The 14,235-nt window shown below is 38.6% G+C and overlaps 1 protein-coding gene across 3 annotated transcripts in view; it reads right to left on the reverse strand.

Moving 5' to 3' along the window:
• The window catches only part of ZDHHC17 (zDHHC palmitoyltransferase 17), a 138,696-nt gene that overhangs the window by 20,624 nt on the left and 103,837 nt on the right, over positions 1-14,235 (reverse strand). For 2 of the 3 annotated variants that reach the window (XM_048835718.2, XM_048835719.2), the window contains 2 exons: positions 7,610-7,691; positions 1,354-1,416 (listed from right to left, as the gene is read on the reverse strand). In XM_048835718.2, coding sequence (XP_048691675.1) covers positions 1,354-1,416; positions 7,610-7,691 — 145 coding nt within the window. Of the gene's footprint in view, positions 1-1,353; positions 1,417-7,609; positions 7,733-14,235 lie in introns of all 3 variants that reach the window. The other variant, XM_048835717.2, reaches the window with a different exon arrangement.

Raw genomic sequence — 14,235 nt, forward strand, 5'->3', positions numbered from 1 at the left:
AAGAGCATGGGGGAATATACTTTTGAGCCTGCATGGAAGCTAACTGACTTCCAGCGGGCTCTGCATGGATGCAGCTATCTATTTACAAGCTATCAGTTGCAGGACTGTGTCAAAGTTAGCAAAACTCAATCCATAGGGTGTTCTCCATCACAATTTTTACCCCATGCTGTTCTTTGATTTTACCTGCTGCTATAGAAACTATCATTTTATCTATAGAAATAGCTAATACCTCATTAATGAGAAAAACAACTTTACATTATACAAAGGCATAATTTAAAGTTGTCATCTTTTTTACTGTCAGACAATTATCTAAAGAAAAATGGTTCCTCATACTGAATGACTCCATAAATGATTGTATGCCATATGGAAACTGCTAATCAAAGCACTCCTTTAATATTATTGATTAAAAAGTATGCTCTTCCAAATAATTATCAAAACACAAAAGGATTTAAAAGTGTACAGGTATTAAGAAAACAATAATGCTTATAAAGTCATCGGCAAGCATGCCTGGAAGTACAAAATACATTGGTCAGTAGCGTGAACTGATGGTCAAAGCTCTCTCATCAGTGCATTAGCTAAACACAAGAAAAAATGAGATGAGAGTTCTTGACTGCAACCCAATAATTGGATATTATTAATCAACTTGCAGAAGCGAAAAAACTATTAAACTAAATTCTGTGGATAAATGTTTCAGCTCAAGGCAATCAGGATACTGAAGAAACTATTTAACTACGACATTTATCAACAGCATTTAATTTAGTTAGTTTTACTGAAATTTCACAAGTCAGTGAATTTAGGAAGCAAAAGACTAAAAGGTGGAAACAGTATCAAGTTGAAGAAGGAAAAATGAGCCAACCTATATACAAACTAAACAAGCGAGTTAGATGTGAGTCAATGAGATCAAATATTGGGCTAAATTTTGCTCTCATTTATATCAGTCAGTACAATCCCATTTACTTCAGACTGGTTGCACAGAGAGCAGAATTTCACCCCCACAATCTTCATAATATGTAGCATGCCCAGCAAATAATTTTTTACTGGGTAAAGACACTTAGATTCTAGCATTGTGTTAAGATTAACAAATTCTCTGCATAAAGTCAAAATTATCTCCCCCTGACATTACCGTAATTCTTATGAACAGACCCACTTGAGCTTTTTGGAAAACACTATTTTGATGTAAGTTTTTTTAAATAACGTCGATCTCTGAAATAACGTGGAGACAAGGGGTGGTGGTGTCTCATTTACTATATAAATATCCAGTTTTGCCCACCGCACACAGCCTCCCACCCCCAACACTGATATTTATATGTCAATTAAGTGGAAACAAAAATAAATAAATAAAAAGTATACTACCAAACAGGTACTGCAGAATATACTGAGGTCCAGACTTCCTGTCTCTGCAAGTTCAACTATTGTCTTCAGAAGAAACAAGAAATAAAATTAGTATTTAAACTTTTAAACACATACCCATCAAATTTCCTATGTTAAATTATTTCTGTAGCTCATATTCAGGCCTGTATGCTCAGACTCTCTCAGGCTTTGCCTACACACGGAATATTTAATTTAAATAAATTTTAAACCTATTTAAACTAGAGCAAAACTCTATGTAGACATTTATTTCCAATTAAAAGTGGCTTATTTAGTTTACCTGAAACCTGTTCTTAGTTGATTTAAGCTAAACAGATATAAAGCAGGTTTAGACTGACTTAGAACATCCACACAGAATTTAGCACACAGGTTTAACTAAATTGATTTTAAAATCACACATTTAAACAAACTATTTTGCATTTTGATAAATCCTCAGAGATTACCTTCCAGTCAGGACCCATCAGTCAAGAAGGAGACATTTAAATTCAGTGGTATACAGTCCAAAGTCTCAAAGCTGCAATTACCTACTCCATAGAATGTTCTTCTCGTAACCACAAAAGTATTAATAAAAGCCAAACCTCCAACCCACTATGCATCATGCTACGCTTATGGCTCAAGTGATATACAACGGTGGATTTCAGTTACAAGATCCCAGTTTCCTTACATTAAATTAGATCCTTTCATTTTATATGTCCTTCCAGTATCTATTTTGTTATTGGAATAGTGGTGAGTTATTACTCTAGGAAATGAAAATAGTCTACATTTCCAACAAACTTTATATTTCAACAGCTGAAGATTGTGCCACAAGAGGCTTTTATATAAAGTCTGCAGTGTCTGGAAAATGTATAGTCACAGGAATTGTCCTGAAAATGTCTTTTGCCAAAGCTACTTTTCTTGGCCCGGGAAGAATTCACTCTGATTAGCATGAATAGTTAGGGAATAAAATTAAAGACCAATACGCTTGTCTAATGTGTACCTTCAGCCATAGTACACAAAATATATTTTAACCATGGTTCTGGGTTTTAAGTGCCCTGTCACGTTGGTGTCTTTGGATCCATATGATTTTAACTCCTTCCTCACCTCTCTCGATTAGAAAAGGAGCAGAAGGTACTTACGACTATTCTGTCAGTGGAACAAGCCAAATGAAGTTGGTATGCAAGAAGGTTTACCTTTACTTCCTAGTTTAGATGATGGCCACCAAGGGGGATACCTCAATCGAAGATCCCCAAATGCCTTTTCAATTCTTCCAAGACACTACACGGAGGAACTGGCAGGGGGTGAATATGGAAATACACTCGACCCTGGGGCTCCTTCTCCAAAGCAGCCAGTAAAAGCTACAGTCAATGGTTCAGGGAAAAACCAGGGCCTTCTAGTCCTCTCTGCAGAAATCAGAGGAACTAACTGTGGCACTAGGACCAGGAGCCTCTCCTCCCTCCTCCAAACGGGAAGCAGCAGCAGTTTCCTTCTCCCCTTACTCATTCCTCTCTCTGACAATCCCTTCCTCTACGCTACACTTCAATTCCAAGTGACTCCTCCAAAAAACTAATATAAATAAAACAAACAGATGAAAAACAAAATACACAGAACAGGAGGCATGTCCACCATCACTGTGATCACTTTGGGCTGGCTTTTGATACCGTCTTGCATGTTTGGGACCTCTCCAAAGTAGTTCCATTGAATTCAATGGGAGTAATTGTAGAATAAAGCACTATTCAACATGGTCTGTTGCTTATACAATACACTGCATGCCTTTTACTCTTTGGGGTCTGTTTTCCTGTATGTTTGTTCAGTGAGACAATCCAGGCCAGATCCTGACTGGTGCCTTTGGGCACTACCAGAATAAAAGTAAATAAATTGCTACTACTACACCTAATAATAATCTGAATACAGTTTGGAAAGTGGGGAATTGCCTGAACTACTTCAAATTAGTCTAGGAAGCAGAAATACGTCACTGAAAAGGGCAAGCATGTCAAAAGAAAAAACATCTGGAAACTCTGATGTTGCTGGCATTTCCAGATACACTTACCGTGGTCTGCTGGATTGCCTTGCCTATTTGTTCAACAGGGAGGGGAAGCACAAATTATTTGGTGCCCTGACTTTGGTTCACTTTAAGGTAAGTTACGAAGCAATGTGGGGAAACTACTACAATGCCCAGAATATTTTAGCTGGTCATTTTTATGATGGTCCATTCTAGAGCTGAATTAGTTGCAAAGTGTGTGCATCAAAAAATCCATAACATTAGCACAATGACAAAATCCTGATGGAAGAAGACTGGAAGCTGGCTAATTTTTTTAGACCCTGATTCAGCAAAGCACTGAAGCATGTGCTTAATTTGAAGTAGGTGAGCAGTCCCATTGACTTCAGTGGGACTCCTGTGTTTATGTGGTTTGCTGACCTGAGGCCACAAGGAGGCTTACTTACTACTCGACAAAGTGTTAAAATTCTACTTACCGTAATTATTTAGTCCTGCTGAAGGAATGGTACTTAGATCGGACTAACCCAGCATCCAACTTGGTGGATGTACAGTAACGGAAAAGCGGTTCTGTATGCCTGAATCTGCACATTCACTGATATTAAAGAAACAACTGATCTATCATGTAAACAAAAATAATCTAACCAATCACAACCTCATCAGAGATTACTACTCAGCACATGGACAAATATATAATTCCAGGCAGCCTGATGTCATTCCGCTGTGATTTGCAGAGAGTTGCATAGCATGCTGGAGAGTGGGATTCCTAGGTTTGATTGCTCAAAAACTTCATTTCAAAAAAGGGCAAGTTAGAACTGCTAAGAGTAACGGGCTTGAGTATCAGAAAATGATTATGGTAAAAGATTATAAATGCATCTGGTCATAAATTATATGCCAAGATGAATTACTCTCAAATGCCAATGAAAGCTAATCTCAGATGTCTATCTCAGCATCAGAACCAAAGAAGAAGCTTAACTCTAACAGAAGTCAATATTTTGTCAGTAGAAGCTCTAGCTTTATTGGTGTAGTATATTTAAATTACAGTAACTTGTAAGTTTTATTCATTTTTAAAACAGAATTGGCAAAATCTTTAAGCAATGACATTTAAAGTGACAGCTAGTGTAACACTGAAAGACCCCGGTCGTCGGGATTGAACCTGGGACCTCTGGAGCTTAGTGCATGAGCCTCTACAGCATGAACTAAAAGACAACTGCTTTTTAGCTACAGCTGTAGAGCAGACTCATTGAACTCTAAGTGGTCTCGGTGCCACTAGATGGGACAGAACACCACACCCAGGAGGTGTGTGGGTTACATACTTCCCTTAGGTGAGGAAGCGCATCCTGAGCTTCAGAGACTTCCCAGTTGAAATCCGGACGAGCCCCTACTTACAACGCAGACAGACCCCAGTCGTCGTCGGGCAGGATCAAACTGGGGACCTCTGGACCTTAGTGCATAAGCCTCTACAGCAGACTCATTTAGATTCATCTCTAAGTGATCTTGGTGCCACTTGATGGGACAGAACACCACACCCAGAAGGTGTGTGGGATAGACTAGTATTAGAGACAAGATGAGTGAGGTAATATCTTTTATTCAACCAGCTTCTGTTGCTGAGAGATGCAAGCTTTCAAGCTTACACAAAACTCTTCTTGAGGACTGGGAAATGTACTCAGAGGGTATGCCTACAATGCAATTAGACACCGATGGCTGGCCCTTATCAGCTGACTCAGGATCCTAGGACTTGAAATAAGGGGCTGTTTAATTGGGGTGTAGATGTCTGTGGTTGGGCTGGAGCCTGGCTCTAGGACCCCACAAGGTGGGAAAATCTAAGAGCTTGGGCTGCAGCCTGAACCCAAACGTCTACATCACAATTGAACAGCTACTTAGGCTATGTCTACACTAGAGAACTTATGCTGACGGGAAAGAGCTCTCCTGTCAACATAATTAAACCGCCTCCAAAGAGTGGTGGTGGCTATGTCGGCATGAGAAGCTCTCGCACTGACACAGCGCTGTGCACACTACCACTTATGCTGGAGAAACTTGTCACTCAGGGGCGTGTTTTTTTCACACCCCTGAGCATCAGAAGTTTTGCTGACATAAGTGGTTCAGTAGATATGGCCTAAACCTGAGTCAGCTGGTACAGGCCAGCTGCGGGTGTCTAACTGCAGCGCAGGCATGAGTGTCACAACTACACACAAGGTGCAACAGAGATTGTTTAGCATAAACAGTTAAAACGTATTTCACGAGATCATTCAAGGTGAAGGGGCCAGTTAACATCTCTCCAGTCATAGGGGGAAAACTGGGACGGGTGTTAGTGGGTTATAGATCAGGGGTGGGAAAAATACAGCCCGTGCGCCAGATCTGACCCATCTAACATTTCTGTCCAGCCTGCCAGGCTCTTTGGCTGCTCCCTCGCAAACTCTGGGCAGATAAAAGTCCCGCAGTGCAGTGGGGGCTCAGACAGGCTGCTTGCCTGCCATGGCCCCATGCCACTCCTGGAAGTGGCCGGCTGCTGCTGGCATGTCTCTGTGCGCCTCTGGCAGGCGGAGGAGGCGGCTTCGCGTGCTACCTCTACCCCCAGCACCGTCCTCACAGTTCCCATTGGCCAGAAACTGCAGGGGATGGTGCTTGTGGGCGCTGGAGCGCATGGAGACCCGCTGCCCCCTTCCCTCCAAGGGGCACGCAGAGACGTGCCAGCAGCAGCTGACCGCAGCCACTTCCAGGAGTGGCGTGGGGGCACAGCATGCAGGCAGCCTGCTGAGCTGCGGTCCGGGAGGGCCACCTGTGGTAAGCTCCTCCCGGCCAGAACCTGCACCTTGCACCCCCTCCCTCTCCCCTGCCCCAGGTCGGACTCCCCTCCTACACCCAAACTCCCTCTCAGACCCTGCATCCTCTCCTGCACTCCAATCCCCTGCCTCAGCCTGGAGCCCCCTCCTGCACCAAACTCCCTTCCAGAGTCCACACCCCTCACCTTCTCCTGCACCCCAACACTCTGCACCGGCCCGGAGCTACCTCCTGCACCCAAATTCCCTCCCAGACCCCAAGCCCCCTCCATTAATATAGTAGAAATGTGCGGCCCATGACGACTTACCAAAATTTGTGGAGTGGCCCCTGTGAAAATTATCGCCCACTCCTGTTATAGATTGTTGTAATATGTCATAAATCCAGTGCTTCTACTCGGTCCATGATTTTTAGCGTTTAGCAAAGTTATGAATTTAAGCTCCCAGGCTGGTCTTTTGAAGGTGCTGTGCATCTTTGAGGATGGGGACTGAGAGGTCTGATATAGAGTGATCTCTTTGTGAAAACTGGTCATCCACAGGTGATAGAGTGCTTTTGTCATTTTTCTGTGAGAGTTCATTCAAGAGCATAGTGATTGGCTGGGTTTCACCCACATAGTTGCTATTGGTGCATTTAGTGCATTGTGAGGTACACCACATGTTGTGATAAGCATGTGTAAGACGCATGGATCTTGATAGGTATGTTGTGGGGGGTGCTGATTACCTCCCGCCCCTAGCTTTTTTCCCCTCCTTTCTTCTGGAGAGGTGTTCACTGGACACTTCACCTTAATGGTCCCTTGAAATATATGTTAACTACTCATGCTAAACAATATGTTCAACCTTATATTTAGCTGTGACACTGAGTACATTTCCCAGAACTGAAGAGCTGTGTAAGCTTGAAAGTTCATCTCTTTCACCAACAGAAGTTGGTTCAATAAAAGATATTCCTCACCCAACTTCTCTCTTCAATATCCTAGGATCAACATGGCTATAACATTGTCTACAGCTAATATTAAGTTAGTCCCATAATTAAGTACATTAGGCACTCAGGTACTACTGCAATGAGAGAGGTACAAGAACGTACATAGAACAGAGCAGATTTTTAGGCTTCCATAAATAAATCTGGATTACCTAATTTATCATCACTTTTAACCTCATCTCCTCACTTTTTGAGCCTAATATAAAGACTTACACACACTACCATCTCATTAAATTTAAACTACAATTTTATTTTGTTAATTAAAACATCATGAATGTTAAATTTAGAAAGCAAGAACTGCACACTACTTGCAAATAAAGACAAGGGAACGTGTAAGATAAATGCAGAATCAACCTTTTGATATTGCTATGCTTTTGTTTCACAACAATTTACTCTTATTTCCCTGTGCTAAACAGCAAGTGACTCAACATTTGGAAACACACAGGTAACTCATCCTTCAAAAAGGACATGGTATTTTCTCCCCATCCTCCTAAAAAAGTCTGTCGTATTTTTTACCTTTTTCTTTTGTTCTTCTGTGGCTTTAATGATTCCTGGGTCTGATTTCCAGGATTTTCCAAAATTGTAGAAAAGTGCAACACTATTGGCAAGGAATGGAAGATGTATAAAGAGAAAATTGAGATGTGTTTAAAGTCAAGGAATCTAAAGAAGTTCAAAATGAAAAAAATTACAGAAAGACCAAACCGGGCTGAATTAACACCATCTGTCAACTTGAAATAAGATGACCAAGAATAATTTTGTTCTAAAAAGTTGCCAAAATCAACAACACTTAAAATAAGCACAAAATATTGTGTCCTAAGGACATCTATTGTACTCTATAGTCTGTAGAAGTTTTCTTAAGGCAGTTTGACTGTCTGTTCATAACTATTTACACTATGTTAAAATATGAATTATCATAATTCAGTTATTCCTATCTGTTCTTTGTTTTTAATTTAAATTCCATATAATATTATCTCCTTAAAGTATTTCCTAATTTTACAGTAAACATCCAGAAGTTCTATTTATAAGATGCTCATTTGTCTGCTTATGTTTTCATTGTCTTAAAATTCCAGTAAAATCACCAAAAAGAATGCTTTTAACCATATAAGGGATTGTCTAACAGAGAATGATGTTACATGGCCATAATCCCTCAACCTATGCTCATTTCCAAGATACTCAACTCAGAATTTATACACTAATTTGAAAGCTCTCCCAGTGTAAAGCAAAATAATTGAAAAAGCAAAACTGTTGGGTTTTTTGGGTGCTGTTTGAAACATGATCCTCTTATAAGCAAATACTCATATTTCAGACCAATGAAAACCATTTAAAAATATATAATCTAATACCTATAAAATAAGAATTCTTAGTATTCCTGAAAGTGTTTATAAATTCAAAAGCAACACAAATACAAGGAATAACCACTAGTTTAAAAATGTTTCCTATGCTAGAATATACACAGCTTTATAGTGGTTTAAATCATAGAATTAACAGATTTCCTAGTAATAGCCAATAATGAGCATGAAGTACAGCACTTCTGAGGGAGCCAAAAATCTGGCACGTTAGTGTACCATTCCGACTAACATGTACATGAGTAAAGTCACTCGTGTGAAGTCCCACTGACTTCAGTTGTCATTGGGACTACCCATATGAGTAAAGTTTGTTATTTACGTACATTTTTGCAGCATCAAACCCTGAATATGGATTGATAAGCATAGTGTTTTACATGGCTGTATGTACTAAAATTGGCATCTGAACATTTTATGCATTGATAATCTGTAAAATTTTATGTGAGGAATTTTATGGAAAACTCTGAGAATCAAGCCCACAGTATTTAAACAATTGTTTGCTGAAATGAAACATATTTCATTAATTCTGTATGTCTTGTACCCTATCGTACTCTAAACAAACTTCCTTGCTCTGATTCGGTTCTCTGAAGGAAGACACTCATTGTAGATTTGAACTGTAACTGAAAATGTTTGATAAGCTAATTTTAATTTTTAATATTGTGCTCTTCACAGTAGCCTCTTAGCATTTTAGCTCACTATAAAGACTAATTAAGCTTGAATAGAACAAGCTCTTTTTAGTAAATGTATAACTCACATACCTCCATGTACACCATAACTTACTATATGCCCCACTGCATTTGATCTCTACTGATTAAAAGTTGAGTTTAATCTTTTTTTTACTAACTCAGTTTCTTGCTAAGTGCATTTTTTGAAATTAGCTCTTGCCAAAAATAAGTTCACTTTATTTATATTGCTTTAAGGGTTTACATTTTCTCTAAAATACTTACTATTTTCACTGATATTTGTGTCATAACAATAAAAAAGCAGAACAACTGAAACATCTTCTATTTAAAATCCCTTAAACAGACATCTGCTATGAACAATAAGGTACAACTGAAAAAAATTACGATTCATTCCAAATTACTAAATGTCACGTCTAGACTGCTAAAAAGAAATACAATGACAATTTATTTTCTGTCCAGTAAAATTGCTTTATAAACTTCAGTTTGTGGCCTTACTTTTAATCCACTGTATTAAATCTACTGTATAAAATTTGGACAATATGTTCCTGTGACCAAAGCACTGCTCATGCACCTGGGTCCCACAAGCAGTAACTCAGAGATATTTTTTTTCTGCATGTTCCTCTCACTCTGTGTACCCTTCACTCACACAGATTATATGGACAGAGTCTAAGGATATGTCTATACTACAAAATTATGTCAATCTAAGTTATGGCGACGTATAGCCACCACAGTAATTAAATCGCTTGGGCATGTCCTCACTACGCTCCTTGGGTTGTGGTGTGCATTCTCACCAGGAGCACTTGCACCAATTTATCTGACAAGCGTTTGCCATTGTGGGACGGCTTTTGAAAGGCAGCAACAATCAACGTAAGCAATGCAGTATCTACACTGACACTGCATCGACCTAACTACATCAACACTGACTCTATGCCTCTTGTGGAAGTGGAGTTATTAAGTCAGTGTAGTGGGCAAGTTACTTCGATGGGAGTGACATTTTAGTGTAGACACTTACAGAATTAGGTGGATGTAAGTTGCCTTACATCAACCTAACTCTGTAGTGTAGACCAGGCCTAAGAGTTCTAAGATAAAATGGCAAAGTTCAACCCCTCCCTTGCTATCCTTTATTAGGAGGACTCCATAAGATAAGTGCAGCGTTGATAGGAAAACTATCCTCGTGAAGACAGAAAATAGGCCATATGCGTACTGCAACTGAAAGGAAGGCTGAATGGGGCAGTAGGATTATGGATGAATGACAAGGGGATGGGAGTAGGTCAAATCTCAGCAGAGAATTTTGGGAAAATGAAAACAGGGAGCAAAAAAGTGAGGTGAACAAAGAAGAATCTGAGTGGGGGAAGGTTATGCTGACAGAGGCAATTCAGAAGCCTCCTGGGGAAAAGGGCAGGCACACTCTGGACATTAGAGTAATTTACTTCAAGGAAGACCTATGGCAATTTACAGAACTTTTACGGACACCTGCAGTGTATGTGGAAAAATACATGACACTTTGAAACATCTACAGTATAGGTGACATTCTACCTGGAGGCAAAGCACTGATGGCTGGAGCGGGATGAAATTTTTTGGATGAAGAGTTTATTTATCAGAAAATGCAGTTTCAGGTCTACAAACTATTTGTGAATTCATGTCAAGTTCATGGACTAATTTTGATGGAACCAAGAGAGTCAAAATGCTTTGTTAATATCAAAATGAAAATTTTGTTTGGACTTTTAGACAGACATTTTCACAACAGCAAGCAAAGGATTCACAAAGATGGTGTCTTTCCTCCCATAAAAGAGTTAGCCCAGTGGTTAACATGCTCTTCTGGGAGGCAGGGAGACTCAGGTTCAAGTCCACACACTAACTGAAACTGATGAGGAAAAGGGATTTAAACTTGGGATTCCCACATCACTGGAGAGTGCCCTAGCCACTGTGCTAAGGGATATTGTGAGATGGGGCTTTTTCACTCTCCCCTCTGGAAGCTGTTTTCTTTTCTTTTCTTTAAAGGAGCTTATAAGGGAGGCCCCACCCACCTCTTCCCTGCTGCCACTTTTGTTTGCTTGCTTTCGTCAAAATGCCTGAAAGTCTAAACGAAATTTTTCAGGTTAAAACTAAACATTTCCTTTTGACATTACCAGAAAGTTTTGTGTTGAAATTTTTCATTTTGGTAACATTAAAACATTGTGATTAACCGTTTTTTTTTTAATTTGTTTTGTTTTTAATTTCTACGCACTGAAAAATTTAAACAACTGTTTTTGGATCAAGCTGAAACTATTTTATTTATTTTTCAAACTCCCAATGAACTCAAAACTTTGTTATCTGCCCAGCAAAAGTTGTGGCCTCACTTTTCAGCCCTAATATTTTCCTTACTCAGACCCAAGTAAAAAGAAGTACACAGCTGTAGGGGTGGCTGCAAAGCTGAAGCATAATGTTGGCAGCAACTGCCCCTCTGCAGATTTCCCACTCAGCAACTTTCTATGCAGTAAAGGGTTCCAGAAATATTTAGGTCTTAACCCTAAAGCAAAATACTAAAATGAACTTAACCAAGACACTTCCCGGTTTTCACTGTGTGAGACAAAGTGCAAAAATCCATGACCCATTTATTACCTTACTACAAAGTAACACCTTTCACTGTAATTATCAGAGCAGTCTGAACAATTATTATTGTCCCATTTAAGTGACAGAATACATAAATGGTGATGTGAATATTTGATTAGCTAAGTTCGATCCAAAACTGCAACCTATTTAGTGGCTTCAATTACACACAAATTGCTGTTAATTTACAACTACATATCAAGCAAAATATTGGTTGGAACCAGAGCTGTACATTGAAGGAGGGGGCCAGAGGGGGGAGAGAAAGAGAGAGTGTGTGTATGTAAGTGTATGTATATAAACACTGACATATCAGGACACTCCCCCAGAGCATTCTGAAGAAATCCAATTACTCAACAGGTCTCAAATCTACACTTCCATAACTAGTAGCCTCTTTGTCTTTCTGAATGTAAGTCTTCCTTTGTTCTTTTCTTGGATTTGTCTCTATAATTTTGACTGTATGTATGTGTGATTACTTCATTTTGTAAAGTTTTATTTAAAAAAACTATGATCGTCTTATCTGTTCAGCTATCAGCATTAACTGGCCAACTAGTAGAAATTTAGGGAGGGAATTTCAAAAGCATCTAAGGGAGCTAGAGGTCTAACTCCCATTGAACGTGAACGAAAGTTTATGCCTAACTCCCTTACCTGCTTCTCAAAATCCGACATTCAACCATTATAACATGAGGGGATATCAAAGGTGAAGAAAGGCATAAAAATGATATAATGTAGTCAGTTTTTAATTGGACTAGTGATTGCCATTGATTTGTTTTTTTGACTTGCGAGTAAAAATTATACTAGAAAGGCAGATCTGCTGTATAAACAAAAGGGTTTTCAAGCAGCATTTCTTGAAATAGACTTAATATTGTTCCTAATTCTTTCAGATTGGTGAAGCAAGACTAACTGCTTAGTAGGGTGCACACATGAAGTGTAAGATCAATATATGGTGGAAAATGAAACTCATCTGTTGTTTGGAAGCCAGATAGCATCATGTTCAATTTTTGGCAAATAAGCGCCAAAATGCAGAATCCTTAGACACTAAACCATCTCAGATTTGTTTCCCTCTCCTTACAGGTTTCCTTTTGGTTTTTCTTTAGTTGTTTACTTGTTAGATCTTTACTTGGGAATTACATGCCGAGTAAGAACATTCACTGGCAAATAAACATAGTAAACACAAGAAACTAGATAGTATTATAAGTTTCAGAGTAGCAGCCGTGTTAGTCTGTATTCACAAAAAGAAAAGGAGTAATAGTGGCACCTTAGAGACAAACCAATCTATTTGAGCTCACTTCATCGGATGTATTCCACTGAATGCATCCGGTGGGGTGAGCTGTAGCTCACAAAAGCTTATGCTCAAATAAATTGGTTAGTCTCTAAGGTGCCACTCCTTTTCTTTTTTAGCTAGTATTATATTGATTTTTTAAAAGTTAAAGTTGTAGATCATTAAGAGTCATTTTGACATTTAAAGGTAAGTGCCCCATAAGCCTTTGCAACAACTTCATTGTATTCAAAAGTGACATTGTGAAAACTAAGTTACTATTAGTATTTTTTCATTAGGGATGAATGTTTTGTGACAACCTAGTTGAGAGATTGAATTCTGTAAGCTGTCATAATTTAATTGATAATTTTAAGTTAGAAGTCTTTGTAATAAGATGCCAAATTCATTCTAGTTCTTCTGGCAAATTGCCCTATAGCTTCATTGAAAAAAAGAAATTGCATGCCTGCTTTATTTTTGTAGCATAAGACAGAGAACTGTGGTCAGAGTAAGAATCTTTATATTTTTACAGCTTTACATGATTACTTAGAGCAGAGCACAATATTTCTTTATTCTCCGTAGTGTCGGTAAAGTGATATCTGATGAAATTCCTCGTTGTGGCAGTTTTCATTAAATGAATCTGGCAAGTCATTTTACTCAAAAACACTTCCAAAAGGATTCATTACACATCAAGTTGCTTTATGGGGACTTTCAAAGCAATAATATTAAGTAAAAATAATACTTTGCATTTCCATATTGCCTTCTATCTAATGATCTCAAGATCTGTTTAGTTTTCATGATCTGTTCTACTTTAAATTTATGTTCATTTCTGAAAGTGTTATAAAGTAACATTTAACAGTCCAGATATGTTTTATAATAAGCACTCTTATTTATATAGATAACAATTCAGTATACACAATTCAACGTCCAGTTAAGGTAATACAACTTTCTACTTCAGAAGCCAGTGAGTTAAGAAACTGAATATCATGACAAATATTTAAAAACTTTAAGATTACAGCTGATTTTCTGCAATTCCAGGGTAGTCACGTGAAAAGTGAAGCAACTTAGCTAAATCACAAGGTTTCACACATTAGGCTTTCTGTTGTATCTTAAACTGATTTGTTTGTTACAATCCCTGTCTGATGTGGCTCTAAGTGGTGGGAGTGATCACACAATGCAAACAAAATCTATGTTTATTTCTGTGGAAATGAACTGAAATAATTTAAAAGTAATTTACCTGAAAGTACATTATTATAGTAATATGTGACACAGCGG

This window comes from Caretta caretta, chromosome 1, assembly GCF_965140235.1.
Source record: "Caretta caretta isolate rCarCar2 chromosome 1, rCarCar1.hap1, whole genome shotgun sequence".
Lineage (NCBI taxonomy): Eukaryota > Metazoa > Chordata > Testudines > Cheloniidae > Caretta > Caretta caretta.